Source organism: Magnolia sinica, chromosome 11 (assembly GCF_029962835.1).
Source record: "Magnolia sinica isolate HGM2019 chromosome 11, MsV1, whole genome shotgun sequence".
NCBI lineage: Eukaryota > Viridiplantae > Streptophyta > Magnoliopsida > Magnoliales > Magnoliaceae > Magnolia > Magnolia sinica.
The window spans coordinates 8,086,294-8,104,917 of NC_080583.1; the positions used below are offsets into that span (position 1 = coordinate 8,086,294).

The 18,624-nt window shown below is 42.8% G+C and overlaps 1 protein-coding gene across 2 annotated transcripts in view; it reads right to left on the reverse strand.

Moving 5' to 3' along the window:
- Nucleotides 1-239: 239 nt before the first annotated feature.
- Nucleotides 240-18,624, reverse strand: part of LOC131218728 (uncharacterized) — a 50,977-nt gene continuing 32,592 nt past the window's right edge. Inside the window, exons 1-3 of one of the 2 annotated variants that reach the window (XM_058213480.1) lie at nt 1,683-2,046; nt 1,229-1,604; nt 240-659 (exon numbers count right to left, since the gene is read on the reverse strand). In XM_058213480.1, coding sequence (XP_058069463.1) covers nt 430-659; nt 1,229-1,604; nt 1,683-1,976 — 900 coding nt within the window. In that variant the 5' untranslated portion in view covers nt 1,977-2,046 and the 3' untranslated portion in view covers nt 240-429. Of the gene's footprint in view, nt 660-1,228; nt 1,605-1,682; nt 2,047-18,624 lie in introns of those variants that run through there. The other variant, XM_058213481.1, reaches the window with a different exon arrangement.

The window sequence follows — 18,624 nt, forward strand, 5'->3', positions numbered from 1 at the left end:
AAACACACAACAATCCATAGTAGAACTGAGTCTAATAAGAGTACATGAAGCAAAGCAACACAAACCATCACAAGACCAACACTCCTGTAACTACTAAAACAACTCTCCCAAACCATAACAAGACCAAACACTCCTTAACTCCACTAAAACACTCCATCTCAAAGTAAACTACCTATAGATCCAGACATGGTCCGATGTACAAGAAGAAGGGGTGGAGAGAGAGAGAGAGAGAGAGAGAGAGAGAGAGAGAGAGAAGAACTGGGGCCCAAGATTGGTAGCTGGGATCTTCCAAATACCAATATTCTGGACAGTTTTTGGGAGATGGTCCATCCGAACATGGCCTGAAAGGCAGTACTCTAAACCAACGGTTATCAACCGAAATTCATACGATTCTTGAGATCATCATACACCTCCAGAAGGTTACCAATCTCATTGAACAAAGAAGAAGAAGAAGAAGATGATGCTGATGGCAGTAACGAGAAGACACTGAATTCCACCTACTACCGACCCCATACGCCAAGAGAAAAGCGCAGAGCAGTGGTGAGACCAGCCATATTGGTTAGGTGCTCCGGGGATTGGTGTAACAGAGGTTGTAGATGATCCTCTGAAGACTATCGAAGATGAATTGATAGCGGCTCGGTTTGCACGTCCTGATGTGGCTGCATAGATAAAAATCATACTCAAGATGAATTTGCTCAACCAATCCGACTCAAATACATGAGATTATTCCCAACCTGACCCGAATTTGATCAACACAAGCCCAACCCAATTTCAAATCGATTGGGGTTTTCCTACCCCAATCCCAACTCAAGCTGGTTTCAGGCCAGGGTATCTTCAGGTGGGGCCCACCCGATGATTAGGCCATCATGTGTTTAAAGACAGTGCTGGCCTATCCGAGATTGGAATAGGAGGCATCCTAGCAGTGGACCCCAGCTGATGATCTTGGGCCAGGGCATCCTGATGGTGGGGCCCACTAAATGATCGGATCAGGCTGGGTGTTAGGCCGGGGCATGCTCATGGTGGGAAGCACCTGATGAGCAGAAGGACTCACACATGTGCCAACTTCGGCACGTGATTTAAAGTCAACTCACCCAATCAATGGAGTCGAGCTCGAGTCAAGGCCAGATCAACCCAAATAGTCCGAGTCAAGATCATCATCATCATCATCATATATATATATTATATTATATTACAGAGTGACGAAAACAATGGTGGAAGAAATGCTCACCGATTGCGGTAGTCGTCGCAACAGGTTCCGAACTCGGTTGGCGGGCCACATAGTGGGCCCCATCTCTGCCGCCTCGTCCTGAGCCTCCACCATCGCCGCCATTCCCTCTAGGATTCGCCGAGTGGCGCGTGGCCGGATCACGGAATGATCGACCCCGGCCCGAATTCTGCACATGTGCGGCCGCCGTCGGCGCGGCTGGCTGGGGCCCACCGGTTTCTCGACGCTGGCGATTCTGGCCTGAATTCTGCCTGAAATTACGCGTCTGATGTGGGTATTCTGATTGGTGTCTGCCGCTCCCTCTAGAGCCTCTGGAAGCGTGATTCTGCGTTTGAACGAAGAAACTACTGTTCTCCGCGATGTACTGAAGCAAAAGATACTGGAAATGTATGCAAGCACCTATAAGAAAGAAAGAGATGAACTATTTAATATAGGGAAGGAGAGAATGGGAATTTACAAGAATTTTCTTTCCCGCCGAGTGGTCCGTGGCCGCGTCACGGAACGATCGATCCCGGTCCGAATTCTGCATATGGGCGGCTGCCATCTGCGCGCCGGTCTGGAGCCCACCGGCTTGCCGAAACTGGCGATTCTGGCCTGAATTCATCCGGAAATTACGATTATGGCCTGTATCCCTCCCTCTGGAAACGTAATTCTCCATTGGAAGGAAGAAACTACTATTCTCCGCGATGTACTGAACAAAAGATGCTGGAAATGAATGTAAGCACCTGTAAGAGAGATGAGAGATGAACATCTTTTTATATATATAAAGAGAAGGAGAGAGTGGGAATTTCCATGATTAAAAAAAATAAAAAAATTTCCCAGAACTGCCCTCTTGCTCTTCCAGAAGATTCTAATGGTGATCTGGGCTCTGAACTCATCCAGCGTCGTAATTCCCAAACTGGACGCGGTTTGGCTGATGCCATCAAAGCACTGTGGTCCCATCATGATGTATGTATTTGATCCGTGCTGTCCATCTATTTTGTAAGCTCATTTTAAGTGTGTGAATTAAAATAACGAGGCAGATCTAAAGTTCAAGTGGACCGCATCACACGGAACGGTAGGGATTGAAGGTATAGAGTTTTGAATAAATCTATTATTTGTATTTTCCCTTCATCACCTCATTAATAGGTTGCTACTAAAATTGAGAGAACGTATTGCTTAGATTATATCAAAAGCGCTGAGCAGGCACGGAGCCGAGTCCCAGCCTCAGCCAACACGATGCGGCATTAACCGTGGACAGTGCACCTCTGTGTTGGATCACCTTTATGTATTGTATATCTACACCTTTATGGATTTTTTGGGCACAAGCCAAAAAAAATAAAGGACCACACAATATGAAAAAAGTAGTGGTCGAATGCCCGCCATTGAAAGCTCTGTAGTGCCTGCCATAATGTTTATTTGCCAAGTTTATTTGCCATCCAACTTATTGATAAGGTTATAGGACCCTTGAACACAGTTGAAAATTTCTCTATTTTCCATCCAACTTGTTGATAAGGTAGTTGTACTCTAGTTTTTATCTCTTCTCATGAGAGTTAATGAGAGAGGGACATGTAATTTTACGAGAGCTGTGTGGTGTATTTAAAATATACGAAATTATTTGATGCAGATTTTGCTGTGATAGAAGTGGCATCTATTAAGTGATGCCACATCATTCACACAATAAGAGTGGTCGAATGGAACATGATCGAGTTGATAAGGAAGCCTGGAATAGTTATAAGATAGGCGGCAAGCTTAGAAAGAGATCTCTAGAAAATCAATACCGCTGAAATGATTATAGCAACTATCATAACATGGGAGCATCCAGATAAATAGTTAATTTAAGGCCATAAATAATAAGAAATTCAATAAAAGTAAGGGTCTAATATCAACCAAACCAAATCAAATATATCACTCTACAACCTTATGCTCTTTTGCATTATCGGTCATTTACATTCTTCATTGTAATCGGTAGTAATAATTGAGTAACTACTAACTTTTATAGTAATTTGAATCGACACTTATATGATTCAATCGAGTATTAAGCAAATTCTCCATTTAGAAAGTTGCTCTGCAGTTGTTCTCTGTAGCTGAGGTTAAGAATTTCTTTTATATTTTATTTATATTGAAAAAGTCTTTTCATAAAAAAGGCAAATGTACAACTCATCTTTAAATGATGAACCTCAGGCTATAATAATCACATAATTATCTTTAAAAATTATTGTATGAGTGGCTGAATAGACTACTAATCTTATTCAATCTCTATCACATATGTCACATATGATCAATTCCGACACATGTGCATATCTTAGCACTTGGGTTGTAGTTGTTCGGTTTGAATTGAGCCGTACATTCAACTCAATTCCAGCATACTCCCATGAATTATGTGACCAAATATGAAATAGTAAGGCAACAAAAGTCAAGGTGACCTACACGAAGAGAATGGAGGGAAGAAAACAAACAAACATGTACAAAACTTTTCTAGCCTATGATAAGTTTTTAATGGTTGATCACAACATTTTCCAATGGTTCCACCTGATATTTGGATCCTCTTCAATTTTGGGCATATTCACTAAAATGCGCTAAAAAAATAGATGGACAACATCAATATTTAACACATACATCAAAGTGGGCCCTGCGATGTTGGGTGAGGACAGGCCACACCTAATCCACACTAACTGCCGGGTAGGCTGATCGACTATTTGTTGATTTGTTGATCTTCATTTGATGGAGGTGGCATTGGGGCCCACACTCCACTTAAGGCACCAAGCTACTTGGGTGGGCCTCTCGTCTACTCACATTCCATTCTTCCTCTCTCATTGGTGCTGATCCAATTTCTATGGTGTTGATGAGTGGGACCCACATTGTAAGGCCTCTTGTCTAGCTGACTCAAATCTTAGATGGACCACGTCACTGGAAACAGCGGTGATTGAATCTCCACCATTAAAAATTTCATTGATTCCACTGGAATATTTATTTGCCTTCCAACCTATTGATAAGGTCACAAACACCTTAGATGAAGAGACCACACAAATATCATCTTAATCAAAAGCTTTGGTGGCTCATGAGAAGTTTTTAATGGTTAATTATTAATATGTCCTGTATTATAGTCCATCTGGGATTTGGAACTGCTTCATTTTTTTATTTTTTATTTGATAATATCCTAAAGTGAGCTTTCAATATAAATGGACAGCATGGATATAGTCATATACATCACAGTAGGCCCCACAGTCAGGGTCCATGGATCTGCAGTCTCACCTAATCCCTCCTGCTCAAGAAATGGTCCTAAATATGATGCAGATCCAAATCTCAGATGGAGTACACAGTATGGTGGATTGAATTGCAACCATTAAAAACTTCATCCAGGTCTGTTTAACCTTGTCAACAGGTTGGATGGCAAATAAGCATTATAGTGGGCCTTAGAAAGTTTTAATAGTGGGTATTTAATGACCACTGTTTCCTGTGGTGTGGCCCACTTAAGATTTGAATCTCCTTCATTTTTTGGACCATGTCCTAAAATTAGCTGAAAATACTGATTGATGGCATGGATATACCACAATACATTAAGGTGGGCCAGATGGTCAGGGCGAGACCCACTGACGTGGGAACCCCTACTATCCAGACACTTCACGAATCAGGATCATGCAATTCATCGGTAGATGAAATAATTGTGGCTTTAGACGCTGCCTTTTACCCAGCGTGAATTGGTGACGTCCTAAAACCTTACGTTACGAAATTGGACTTCGGGATGAAATTTCCCACGTTGTTTTTGCAAAAGTGAGTAGAAAGTTGTTTAAAGCAGGGGTTTTTCTGTATTTTTGAATTAGTCCGTACTAATAAAGTCTACTTTCGTGCTTAAGTTTTTTTTTTTACGTCCAACTAAAAAAGGTGGGTAGTACATTGAGTCAATACGACACAAAAGCCCTCGGTAGATTGGGAAGGATACATATGGTAGGGTAAATATGAGAAATCCTAACTGGTAGAGTCATCTCTCCTTGTACACATGGCAGTGTAATATGAAAATCGGTCCATCCATCAATCCAGTCCTCGCATGGATGGCTTATATTTTAAAAAATATAAAATAAAATTGAGAGCCATCGATCAGAAGGACAATAAAGCCCAATAGGTGTGGCTTTTGAAACGTAGACCATCCATGATATGGCTCAAAGGATGGATGGACACGATTGATGCATAATCCTGCTATGTGTACGTTGTGTGGATGGTTGATTCATGTTATGGTTCTCTTCCAACATGGAAAAGAAAGTTTGAGAGAGTATTTTCAGGATCAACGGATAGGATTTCTTTTGAACAGTTTGAGAGAGTATTTTCAAGATCAACGGATAGGATTGCTTTTGATATTGTATGGTTACTTTAGGAAGGAAATGAGGGAGAAGTTGATGGCGTGTGACTTAAAATGCTGTGACACTCGATTGCATTTACTAAAAGCTAGGCTTCTAACTAACGAGGGCGTTTACGTAATTCTAAGTAACACTCATTACAACCGTCCATTTTCGGTAGCGTTCTCGCTAAGTAACAAAAGGATGGTGTTGATTTTACCAGCTCACAGCATACGACACGAATCCTCTGCTACAGCACGTGTATTGGAAGCAGGTACAACGCCGGAGCTCTGTGGGGTCCACCATATTTTTATTTAAAATCCACTCCGTCCATCAGATAAATACCCTAATTTTCAGTGCACATCTGAAATCTTGGACTGATCTGAAACTCAGGTGAGCAACATTGCGAGGAATCATATCAAATTATAACCAAAGCTGAGTTTTCGATTAGTCTGATTTTTGAAATAATTGCTTTATCCAGGTGACTTTTTTTTTTTAATACCTGATGAACGGTTTAGATAGGATGGAAAACCGGAGTGAACCTCAGGAAAATTATGGTTGGCTTTGTATTTCAATTATATCCTGTGCTGTGGCCGAATTGATTCGTGTATAGGGAAGATACTTCCCCACAAGGCTTAAAATCGAGGGGCTGCCCATGAAGAACGAAGTGGATTATACGTATACTCACAAAAAGGTGGGCCACATGCAGCTGTGGTATTATACCCTCCACGATACAACACGATCCAACTAATACCACATTCATCATCAAACGAAGAGTAAAGAGAAGGTCGTGGCTTTTTTACATAAATACTTCATTTAGCTTCTGAAATCTTTTTCAAATTTCCGAGACGAAGATGTTCTTGTTAAATTTTTTATACTTGTACTATCTTTTACCACTATTCTTTGGTTAACTTTTCTTCTACCGTTATATTCCTATAATTATTCATGCTACCAGATCACTCTTAGGCATTTTTTTTTGGGTGTTTTTTGACAACTCTCTCGTAGTCTTTCATGTTTTTCAACTATTCTCTACGGTAGAAACTCCCACTTAAGAATATATATATATATATATATATATATATATATATATATATATATATATATATATATATATATATATAAAATTTTATTTTAATCCTTATGTACACAATGGTTGTTTGAGAAGAAAATAAGAAAAGATGAGATTAAAAAATATTACAAATGTTTTACTTTTCGAAGATGGTTTCTTCTTATTTTTTAAAAAGATTTTGCTTAGATAGATCTTTCTCCAAAAAGTGTATTGAATTATAAAAAAAAAAAAAAAAAACATAACCAGAACTATACTTTCCTGCAAAAATTTTATTTAAATGGTTTGCCGTGAAAGAAACTAATATAAAAAAAAAATGAGAAATATCAAAACTTTATTTTTAGAAGATGGATTCTTCTTCTTACTTAAAAAGATTAAGCTGAGTTGAATAGATCTTTTGTCAAGAGTTGAGTATTGGTATTGTTTTTAAAAGGTTAAAAAGTGTCTAAATTAGATTATTTTAATCTTATTTGAAAGGTTGTCGAATTATCCTTCTAACAAGCTTAAGATCGCATTGATCCCACCTATAAGAGAGTTATGACATTTTTTAAGATTGCGTGAAGCTAAAAATGAACATAAACATTATCATAAACTTTGGGCCCATTTTAAAAAGATCAAATAATGTCTAAATGAGGTGATTTTAATCCCATTTAAAAGCTCATCAAACTATCTTTCTAACGAGCTTAAGATTATCCTAATCTTATCTGTAATGAGGGAGTTATGACCATTTTCATGGAATCACACAATCCTGTTAGAACTGCGATCCACAGTGTTAGAACTGCGATCCACGCATGTTAGAACTGTAATTTATAGTGTTAGAACCACAATCCATATAGTATTAGAACCACCATCCATGCAATGTTAGAAACACAAAATATGTATGATGGTTGGCCAATATCAAATGTAGGGTCCGCATGATGGATAGTCTACATCAAAGGTGGGCTCCACATCATGGGTGGTGGATATTAAAGGTGGGTCATACATGATGGACAAAAATGTTGATGGTGGGCCCCACATTATAAAGAGGAGGAAGAGAGAGAGAGAGAGAGAGAGAGAGAGAGAGAGAGAGAGAGAGAGAGAGAGAAGATACAGGCATATAGGTATATCATCCTCAACTATATATATATATATATATATATATATATATGCACCATGTCTAAACCGTGTCCCATGTTGGGCCAGCTAACATGGGCTTGGCCGAATATAACTCACTTATTCAACTACTTTACAATGCCTATGCAATTGACACTCATTTCAACATCCCCTTAAGATGGATCATATATATCAAATAGGCACAACTTATTACAAAAATAAAAGTGACGCAAGGAAGGATGTGAGGTTGAGCACCGTCTTTCTCAAGAGGATAACTATTTCGAATCCACGGAACTTCTCTAGACTCCTCGTAGAGACTTCTTGAATCCACGAGGAAAGAAAGCAAGAAAATATAAATAAATTCTAATAAATTCGAAATTAATTGATGAATGATAAATAAAAAATGAGTTCATAACCCTTTAAATAGGGATACCAAGCAATGGGAGAGAAATCAGAATCAAACTACAACTAAAACTCCTAGAATTCGCGACTTACGATAAATAGTAAACTTATTATTTGTAGACGGTTGTGATGTCTACTAGTGCGCAAGGTTTTCGGCCAAAAATAGTAAGTGTCCTATTTGGCTTCACCAAACCGTTCTCCTAATTTTTCTAAGCTCCTTTGCGTTGGGCATAACTCCTAAAGCCCAACGGATGAAGAGTTATAATCAAACTAAAACTTACTATTTATAGTAAAAACAGAATTAAAATATGGAAACGACCATCGATCTGGCAGTATTTCGCAAATCCGGCTTGCGTAACCCGGCATAGTGGGTTTGGTTGGCTAAAGTAGCTCGTTCTACCCCAAAATCATATATTTTATGTCCGATAACTCATTCTAGAATTTGAGATATGCCTGATTTAAGGTCTGACGGTCCAGATCACTTCTGTCGTCGACCGGGCCTTTTTTGAACCATCTTGACCATGTAACTATCCGCGACCCTATCTACATCAAAAAGCTATAAGAAAATAACAAGGACTTAGTGAAGATGTGTAACATGCGGCCCAATCAGTTAGTGTCCTGAGGCATCCACGTGGGAACTGCTGCAGGACCGTTCGATCAAACCGCTCGTGTGAGGGATACCACCAATGAATTAACCCGAGTTATTCCATTAATGCGGTCGAGTTTGAATATGCTTTGACCGAATGCGGGCCGTAAAGCTGGTTCGCCTGATTGTACTTGGCAACTGCCTGTGCAGGCCGTGCAACGGCCAGGGAAGGGTAGGAAAATCTAAAACTTGGGGAGGCCGTGAACTTCGCTGGGCTTATGGTCCGACACGAATTACGGACCCAGAGAGCTCCCGGAAATGAAATATTCATACTATCCAGTCGGTACTTGCCAAACACGACTCACCCATGTTTAAAATTTTAAATCAATGGTCCTCTTGATTGAAACAGGGAAATGAGACATTTTAGCCATCAGATTTCTTTTAAATTTACATCGAAGGCTGAAAACATTTCTCTACACTCATGCACAAAATCTAAACCTTGATCGTGGAACAGTGACCGTTGATCGCAAATCGACCTCTTGCAATAAAACCCCGCATCCGTTTGCCTTCAAACTTTACAAATCCCTTCATCGGGCCGTGGGGCACCTATCCTTTCATGGCCGGGGGGCCATCAGGGCAACCCCAACAGCTAAAAGGGGTCCCACAAGGCCATTTGAAGGGATCAATAGACCCATTGCGATAAAACCTCACATCTGTTTGCCTTCAAACTTTGTACGACCCTTCATCGGACCATGGGACATCTATCCTACAAATTTCATGACTAGGGGGCCATTAAGGCAGCCCCAACAGTCAGAACTGGGGCCCACAGGGGCATTTGAGGGAAAATAATATAACTCAAGGCCATTTGGCCCAAATCTAGGGAATAAAACCCTCTAACTCTCTCTCTCACTCACTCCTACAACAAGCTCCAACAACAAAAGAGAGAGAAGAGAGAGAAGAGAGAGAGAAGAGAAAAAGAAAAGAGGAAGAAGAGAGAGAAGGAGAGTGTAGTAGGAGTTGGGGCCCAAGGGATTGGAACCTTGGAGAATCTCCTTCCTCTTCCCCAAAGAATCTTCCATCCACAACCACAAAAGAAAATTCCACCTTATTGGGAGGTAATCACCCATTCTCTTTACGAAATTTATTTTATTAAGATAGACCCTTGCATGTGCCCTAACATGCAGATGCATTTGACTCAGGACCTTACCAAATCGACTTGTGAGTTCGGCACCCCTAGGTCGATTCTGCAAGCTCTCAGCGATCCATAGGTGCGGACCATTATCCTTAGGTGGCCAAGTACCAATTCTATGATAAATTTAATGATAGTAAATGCTAGATTGATGTGCATGTGCAATTTAGAGGAAAACCTAATTGGAATCTTGTTTGATAAGTCTACCTAACATGCATGCGCTGATAAATTGACGTTGGATTAGTCTTCAAATTATTTGGACCTGAAAACTATGCTGTATGTTCATTCTTGCATCTTATTTCCTACATATTCTTCCTTGCTGCATGCATGATTGTATTTTCTTGCAGTATGGTTGACTTGTGATCTTCTTGTCTCTTAGGCAATCCGACACCGCATGCACACACGTCTAATTTCTGCTGTTAAGAGTAGTTTGCATTCATTTTAACATCTTGAAATTTATTCCTCGATTTATTATATGTTTATTTCCATCTGTACTTGAGGATGAATTTTATCTTCTTAGAAATGTTATTGAATATAACACATTATCTAGGTTGGTCAGGAATCTGCGGTTTGTAAGGGTGGTCCCATTGGTTGGGCCGTCCCGTGATTAGACTGACTGATTTGGGTGGACGCGAATGTATGATAGTAGTAGGACTACATGGGTTACTTGCACCCGATGTCGTGCGTTATGTGCTCGCCTGAATTTGGACGGTTTAGTCCACCGACTGACCAGTCATGTTTGTTAATTATGTTTGCTCACACCTGTTTAGAACTTGGAATACCCCACGCCCACAGACGCCCACTGACAACAGCTAGAATCGATCCACAGACTCGTGAGCCGGGCATGTGGAATGGGACAATATGTCCGATCTGTCGGCCTATGCTGAGGTGATGAGCCTCCCCGCAGTGACCTCGAGCGATCCCTATTCTTAGCACTCCTCACGTGCTTTCATCGGGGGTGAGGAACCCGATGGGATTAAGGATCGCGGGGCCCTGACTCGTAAGTCATGGACCTTGGCCTCACAAATGGATAAGGGCAATGATATCGTCGGGGTGTACCAGTTTTCCCAAATCAGTTGGATGAACGAAATTAACTAAGCACTCGGCTAACATGTCCATGATCGCATCGTACTAGTTAGATTGGCGACTCGACAGTTGAGGTTGTAATGAGGAAGTGTTGGTCATATGTGAACGTTAGACGAAGTCGCTTGAGGGAGTGTTGTTGGTGAGGTCATGCATCATACCATAATTCATGCATATGCATTAACAAAGATTAGTTAGAGATTTATGAATGTGTGTTTTTCATTAAATTCATCACAGAATTGTTATTTAATGTAACTTATGTCTAATGACACTCATTGAGTTAGCTACTCACTCCCACTCTTGGACGGTGTTTTAAAACACCAATCAGACATTTCATTAGATGCAGGTGAGGTGGAGCTCGACGAGCCGAGCAGGGTGAACATAGACGAGGAAGAGGAGATTTCCTACTTCCATCTTATGGGTGGATCCCCATAGACTGTGCGGGTTGATTATGGGCTGTTGAGCAAGGAGATCGAGCACACCATTTCTTTTAGACATTTCACATGTGTATTTTACCGGGCAACACCTTGTGCGACCGATTTGATATTTCCTGTAGACTCGTATTCTCTAGCTGCTTTTATTTAAGTAGATTAGTTGTGGTTGTGTTTATATTCCAGTCAATTCTTTTATTGCTCATTTTAATTGAATTATATGCAAAATTACTACAATTAGGATATAAGTGACACTCGGAAACTTAGAAGTTGAGTGTTACTCGACTCCCAAATTTCAGGGCGTTACAAGTTAGTATCAGAGCAATGGTTTGGAATCAATTAGGTCGTGGACCGTAAACTCACTATAACACATCCACTGACGTAGGATAGAGCGCAATAGTGATACTGAAACAATAGGACCTACCCCAGGTATTCTGAACCGTCGAGTCTTAGATGGAAGATCTAACTTTCGGAGGGTTTAGATTGAGGAGAGAGAGAGAGAGAGAGAGAGAGAGAGAGAGAGAGAGCACGATGATACTGGGATCAGACCTGGGAGCCTTACACGTTTCAGCCCATCCTTGGGTAAGGGCTCGAGAACTTAACGGCAAGACTCGATTTAACCAAATAAGTAATTCAAGTAGCCCAGTCCACCCAATCCCTAAGTCTCAACTCCTCCTTTCAACCCACCTCCTTTAAAAATCTCACCTTCCACTGTTTTATTCTTTTAATTTTTCTGGTACTTTTCATGTTGAACACAACTCTGAAGCTCAGGGGATGAAGAGCTATAATTAAACTAAAATTTACTATAAATAGTAAAAATATAAATAAAATGAATTTTCGACAATTAACTTGATGGAATCTTGTGAAATAACCAGCTTATTTGGAAAGAGTAGCTTCTCCTACCCCAAATTCATATATGGCACTTCCTGGGGGGTGTTACTCATGCCCTGGAGGCCGGAAATCACGTGGCCCATGCCCGAGGGGTGTTGCCCATGCTCGGGAGGCCAGAGGCCTGCGTGGCCCACTCCCGGGGGGTGTTGCCCACAACCGGGGGACTAGTGTCACGCGTGGGCCACGCCCGAGGCGCCCGATTGGTGGCCCCTTTTGAAGTTCAAATGCAAGTGGGGCCCATTTTCTTTGCTATTTTAAAACCCTATAACCCCTTTTCCCCTCTTTCATTACACTTCATTCCTCCCAAACCCATAAAAATCCTCTTCCTCTCCAAACCCTTGAATCCTTTCCTCAAACCCATTTCTCCTTCTTCACATCCACTCTCTCCCAAACCCCCACCTTCAATAACCCACCTCTTCTTCCTCACATCCAAACCATCCTACGACATTCAACATCAAACCCATCCTCCAACATTCAATCCCCAAAACCACCTTCCAACAATCAATCATCTCCTTTCTCCTATTTACATTGCCCCATCCCAACTACCCCTACACCACCACTCCACTCCTTATCTCTAACCTCTAAGAAACCTATCTCTAGCCGAAGAAGATGGCTCTCCTTGCAACCATTACCTCCATCTTTTCCATTCCCATGTTTCTCTCTCTCATGGAGGAGGAAGTAGGACCGAGCCATGAGAGCTGGAGTAAGAAGAAGGCCAACCCACGTGAAGGGCCAAGCCAAAAAAGGTGAAGCAAGTGCAATGCCAATCCAAGAGGAAGATCAAACCCCGAGGTCCGATCCAAGAGAAGAAATGATCCCCAAAGGGAGCTTGCAATACAAGTTGCCCAACCACCCATTGAAGATTTGGGAAACTTCCGCGTGCGCAAGGTTGCCTTCAAGGCCTCCATGTAGGAACATTTGTTCAATAAATACGACCTACTCAACCGACTTGTAGAAAAGGGATGGGGTCTCATGTTCAACGGAAGCCTACTGGCTGAAGTAGGGCAAGCTAGAACATTTTATACCTGAATTAGAAATCCCCAATACACACCTTTGGGTTTTGATATCATAGTGGGTGGACAGAACATCCACTTTGGAGTGGAAGCCTTCTCCCAAATACTTGGAGTGCCTTTGGGAGAAGTACAGATCAACGAAAGGAATGTGAAACACATCGAGGTCGTGATGAGCGTGCAAGCTTTTTGTGTGGCCATACGGCCTAGTGGAAGCAGGATGTCGGCTTGTATGCATCAGCCATGACCCCAAAATACCGTTTACTCCACTGCATTTGTACTCACAATGTGTATCCGAGGCTGGAAAACCACACTGAGTGCACCCACTATATGATAGAATTCCTCTACTAAGTGGGTCGTGGAGCAGATGTGTGCATCCCCAACATAGTTCTCCATCACATTGTTAAGGCCGCCAGGGCGACTCGAAAGGACATAGGCCTTCCTTTCGGTCACCTAGTTTGTCAGTTGGCCCACCAACATGGGATGAGCGGATCAAATGAAAACCCCGTACCAACAAAATTACTGGGCGATGAGACACTAAATCATATGGGAATGGGCCCCAAGCAACGACAGGCCCATATTGAAGAATTTGGGGATGCAGATGAAGAAGAAGAGGAAGATGATGGAAGTGATGAGGATGGAGATGAGGAGGAAGCTGAGGAAGTCGACGAAGGGCCGCTCACCGCTCCAGACATATGCGAGCGCTTGGATGCACTCGATGCTAGGATGGCTAGGATCGAAGAAAATCAAGCGAGACAGGAGAAGTGGAATAGGAAACTGTATCGTGCTATAAAGGCCATGATTTGCTACAATCAAGGGGAGGGAGCGCTCCGATCTTCGTCTGACCTGGAAGAATAGTAGCCTAGCTTTGCTGATAATTAGTTGTTTGCTTGAAATAGTTATAATTACTCCCTTGTTGTTGAATGATGTTGGAACTTTTTGTTTTGATTAGGCTGTACCTTATGTTTGGAATATCTAATGACTCATGTAATCCTTGTGTAAGTGATGTGGCTGACTATGGTAAATGGCAATTTGAATCTAATGTGAATGTATGGAGTTGCTTAGAAATTTCTCTTATTGCCTCAAGAATCCCTTTGAATGGTTGGTCATTGATATTTATGGATGAAGCTTCTAGGCATGAAATTGTGCTCGACTCTTATAATAATATTGTTCTAGTGCCTAACCCCTTAAGGGACATCCTTCTAGGAAATGAGTTCAGGAGGAGAGGGTCATTTTGTCTGCCTACCTTATGGCGGCCTAGTCGAGAGGGATCACTTCTCTCCCGATGATCAACGAGGCCACCAAGGGGCAGCCTACCGACAATGCGGGTAGTATTACCCAAGAATTGGCCCCGAAAGTCTAGCCAATTCAAGCCACGACATTCGCACCCCAGAAAGCCCCAACTACGGATACAATAGGGCAGATGTTACTTCTTATGCAGCAGCAGCAACAACTGTTAGCCACCCTAATGGGGACCATGGCCCACAACATGGTTATGAAACCACCGGAGCAGCCCGCCATTGCCACTGTTGCGGTCGCCATAAGCAATTTATTTGAGCGGTTCCAGAGATTTAGGCCACCTACCTTCGTCGGCATCCATCGCCTAGAGGAAGCCAAGTATTGGCTGAACCGAGTCACTAAGTTGCTTAGACCTCTCCATTGCTCTGAAGCCCAGAGTGTCGAGCTGATCTCATACCTCTTCCAGAAAGAGGCTGATTTATGGTGGGAGAGCGTACTTAAGACCACCCCTGCAGACTACGTATGGATGTGGAAAGCATTTGAGACCCACTTCTACTAAAAATACTTCCCACAGATGTACCGTAATGAGAGGGAGAATGAGTTCCTTCACCTCCAACAAGGAGGGATGTTTGTGGCGCAGTATGAGAACCGTTTTGCTGAATTGTCACGCTACGCTCCATTGATAGTAGCAAATGAGGAGACCAAGATGCGGTGCTTTACTGAGGGCCTTAGGAGCAGCATACGCTCCAAGATGTGTTGCGCAAATATCAGGACGTATGCCGAATTAGTAGAGATGTCCCTTCGGTCAGAACAAGATGAAGAGCGAATCTCTTGAACATGACTACAGCTGGCCCCACAGAATAGGATGGAGGGACAGTCCTCATCCTTCACCAGGAAAAGGTTGTGCTCGAGCTCTCCTCCCAGGCCTGCAGCCCGTCCGGCTCCTTTTGCACAGCCAGCGTATGCAACTACTGCAAGAGAGTAGGCCATTTTGAGCCTTTTAATTTTTCAAGGATGAGGGACCTCGGTTACATGCCCCCTCAGCACATCAATAGACCCCCGCAGCAAGCCTTGCAGATTCCTCCTTTGTAGGCGATTGGACCTGGCCAGTAGTCCCATCGCCCCTACACCTCAAGTTAGGCCGCCGCAACGGCCTATGCAGTGACCCAATCTTCCGTAACAAGCTCGAGTTCATGCATTGGCGATAGAAGGCCAGGATGTAGTCACACCCACTCCTATGGCCTTCGAGGTGACAGCCCATATACAAAGTACTCCCATATTCCTCTTTGTGGACACCAGGTCGTATACCTCTCTTATATCACATGTAACCGTCAAACGTTTAGAGCTACGCCCCACCCCCATCGTAGGACTGAAGATCATTGCTGCCACTGAGACCTTCTTAGAAGCAACAAAGATATGTTGTGACTGCCCCATAGACTTGGGAAGCAATGTGGTACTCGTGGACCTGATAACGACCAAGATTTTCCATTATGACATTATCCTAGGCATGAACTGGTTGACTATAATGAAGGCAGAAATCGACTGTGACACTCTATTGGTGAAGATATGCGAGGGCGAAGGTGCGTCCTTCACATTCCCAGTCCAGGTAAACCACGCACATAGAATTTTGTGTTATGCTTCATTGGAAGAGGGTTATGATGGACCCTCGCTAACAACCACCCCCGTGGTCCAAGATTTCGTAGATGTGTTCAAACCCATACCTGGGCTTCCTCCTCGACGGGAAATAGACTTCACAATCGATTTGACTCTTAGTACCACACCCATCTCCTTGCTGACTTACCGCATGCCCCCATGTGAGATGGAAGAGCTTAGAACTCAAATTGACAACTTGTTAGAGTCGGGCTTTATTTGACTCAGTGCCTCGCCATGGGGAGCCCTGGTCCTGTTTGTGAACAAGAAGGATGGCACCTTGCGATTGTGCATAGATTATAGGAAGCTAAACCAGGTAACGGTTTGGAACAAATACCTGTTGCCTAGGATCGACGACTTGTTCGACCAACTGAGAGGTGCTCGATACTTCTCAAAGATTAATTTACAATCGGGGTACCACCAGTTGCGAGTTAGGAAGGAGGATGTGTAGAAAACGGCCTTTAGAACCTGTTTCGGGCACTACGAGTTCCTAGTCATGTCGTTTGGACTCACTAATGCTCCAGCGGTATCATGGATCTCATGAACAAAGTCTTCAAGCCTTTCTTATACAGGTTTGTCATTATATTTATTGACGACATACTGGTATACTCGAAGAGTCGCGAAGAGCATGAGGAACACTTGCAAGCGGTCCTCAAAACGCTTAAGTAGAATCAATTGCATGCGTGGTTTCGAAAATGCGACTTCTGAAAGGAAGAGGTCAAATTTCTGGGTCATGTGGTGTTCAAATAAGGCATTTCTATGGACCTCGCCAAGGTGGCAGCCGTATAAGGTTAGAGGCAATCGGGCTCAGTTATAGAAGTAAGAAATTTTCTTGGTCTTATAGGCTACTATCGAAGGTTCATTAAGGATTTTTCAAAAATAGCCTGGTTATTATCTCAGCTTACGCGAAAGGACATTAAGTTCATCTGGAAAGAGAAGGTACAGGCGGCTTTCCAAGAGTTGAAGGATAAACTGACATCGGCATCGGTACTCATGTTACCTGAGCAAGGAGTTAAGTACACCATCTATACTGACACCTCCCGAGTGGGCTTGGGTTGCGTACTCATGCAGAAGGGCAAGGCAATTGCATACGCCTCCCAACAACTAAGGAAGCATGAGGAGAACTATCCTACCCATGACCTCGAACTAGCAGCGGTTGTCTTTGCATTGAAGATATGGAGACACTATCTCTATGGAGAGGAGTTTGAGCTCTTCTGTGACCATAAGAGCCTCAAGTACATCTTCACTCAAAAGGATTTGAACATGAGATAGCGTCGCTGGATGGAGAAGTTGAAGGACTTCAAGTTTGAGGTCTCTTATCACCCAAACAAGGCCAACTTGGTGGCGGATGCCTTGAGCCGCAAGAGAGTGCTTGAATTTGTGGCTCCATTGATGGTGAAAGTTGTAATATAGTAGAATTTGTACGGGACTTCAATATGAAGCTAACAATGGAAGAACCTTATGAGACCATAACCCACGTTCAGGTTCACCCATTGGTTGATAGTAAAATCATTGAACCCTAGGAAGGTGATGAGTTGCTAAAAAGGATGAAAGGAAGAATGGGAAACGATGCAGAATTCTAGTGGAGAGTCGGTTCTGCTGGAGGGTTGCGGTATCGAGGCTGTCTTTATGTCCCAAATCTTCATGGACTACGGGAAGAAGTCCTAAATGCCGCCCACAACTCTAAACTAGCAATCACCTGGGAAGCACCAAGATGTAGCGGGACCTAAAGCGAAACTATTGGTGAGACGACATGAAGGGGGAAATAGCGGATTATGTATCTCGATGTCTCACTTGTCAACAGGTCAAGGCCGAGCACCGCCAATCATCGGGCCTCTTGCAACCCATACCTTTGGCTGAATGGAAATGGAATTTTATATCCATGGACTTTATCTTCGGATTGCCCAAGACAAGCAAGGGACATGACTCAATATGGGTGATTGTGGACCGGTTAACGAAATCAGCCCATTTCCTTCCAATATGGGCCTCTAGCTCCACCGACAACTTGGCCAAAATGTATATCAAAGAGATAATACGACTTCATGGCGTCCCTCAAGAAATCGTGTCGGACCGAGATGCCCGATTCACGTCGATTTTCTGGACACGCATCTAGGAAGCTATGGGAGTGAAGCTAAAATTTAGTACCACCTTCTACCCGCAGAAAGATGGGCAAACAGAATGGGTAAACTAAATATTGGAAGACATGTTGCGAGCTTGCGTGCTGAATTTTCAAGAGAGCTGGGATGATTGCCTCCCTTACACTGAATTTGCCTATAATAATAGCTTCTAAGTTAGCATCGGCATGACGCCATATGAAGCTCTGTATGGGCGCCCGTGTCGAGCTCCACTGTCACGCCCCAAACTCGAAAATCGGACTCACATGAATCCCGATCATCGAATTCGGTGCCGACAACCTCCATAGTACCCCATTCTCAGCTCCTAGAGCT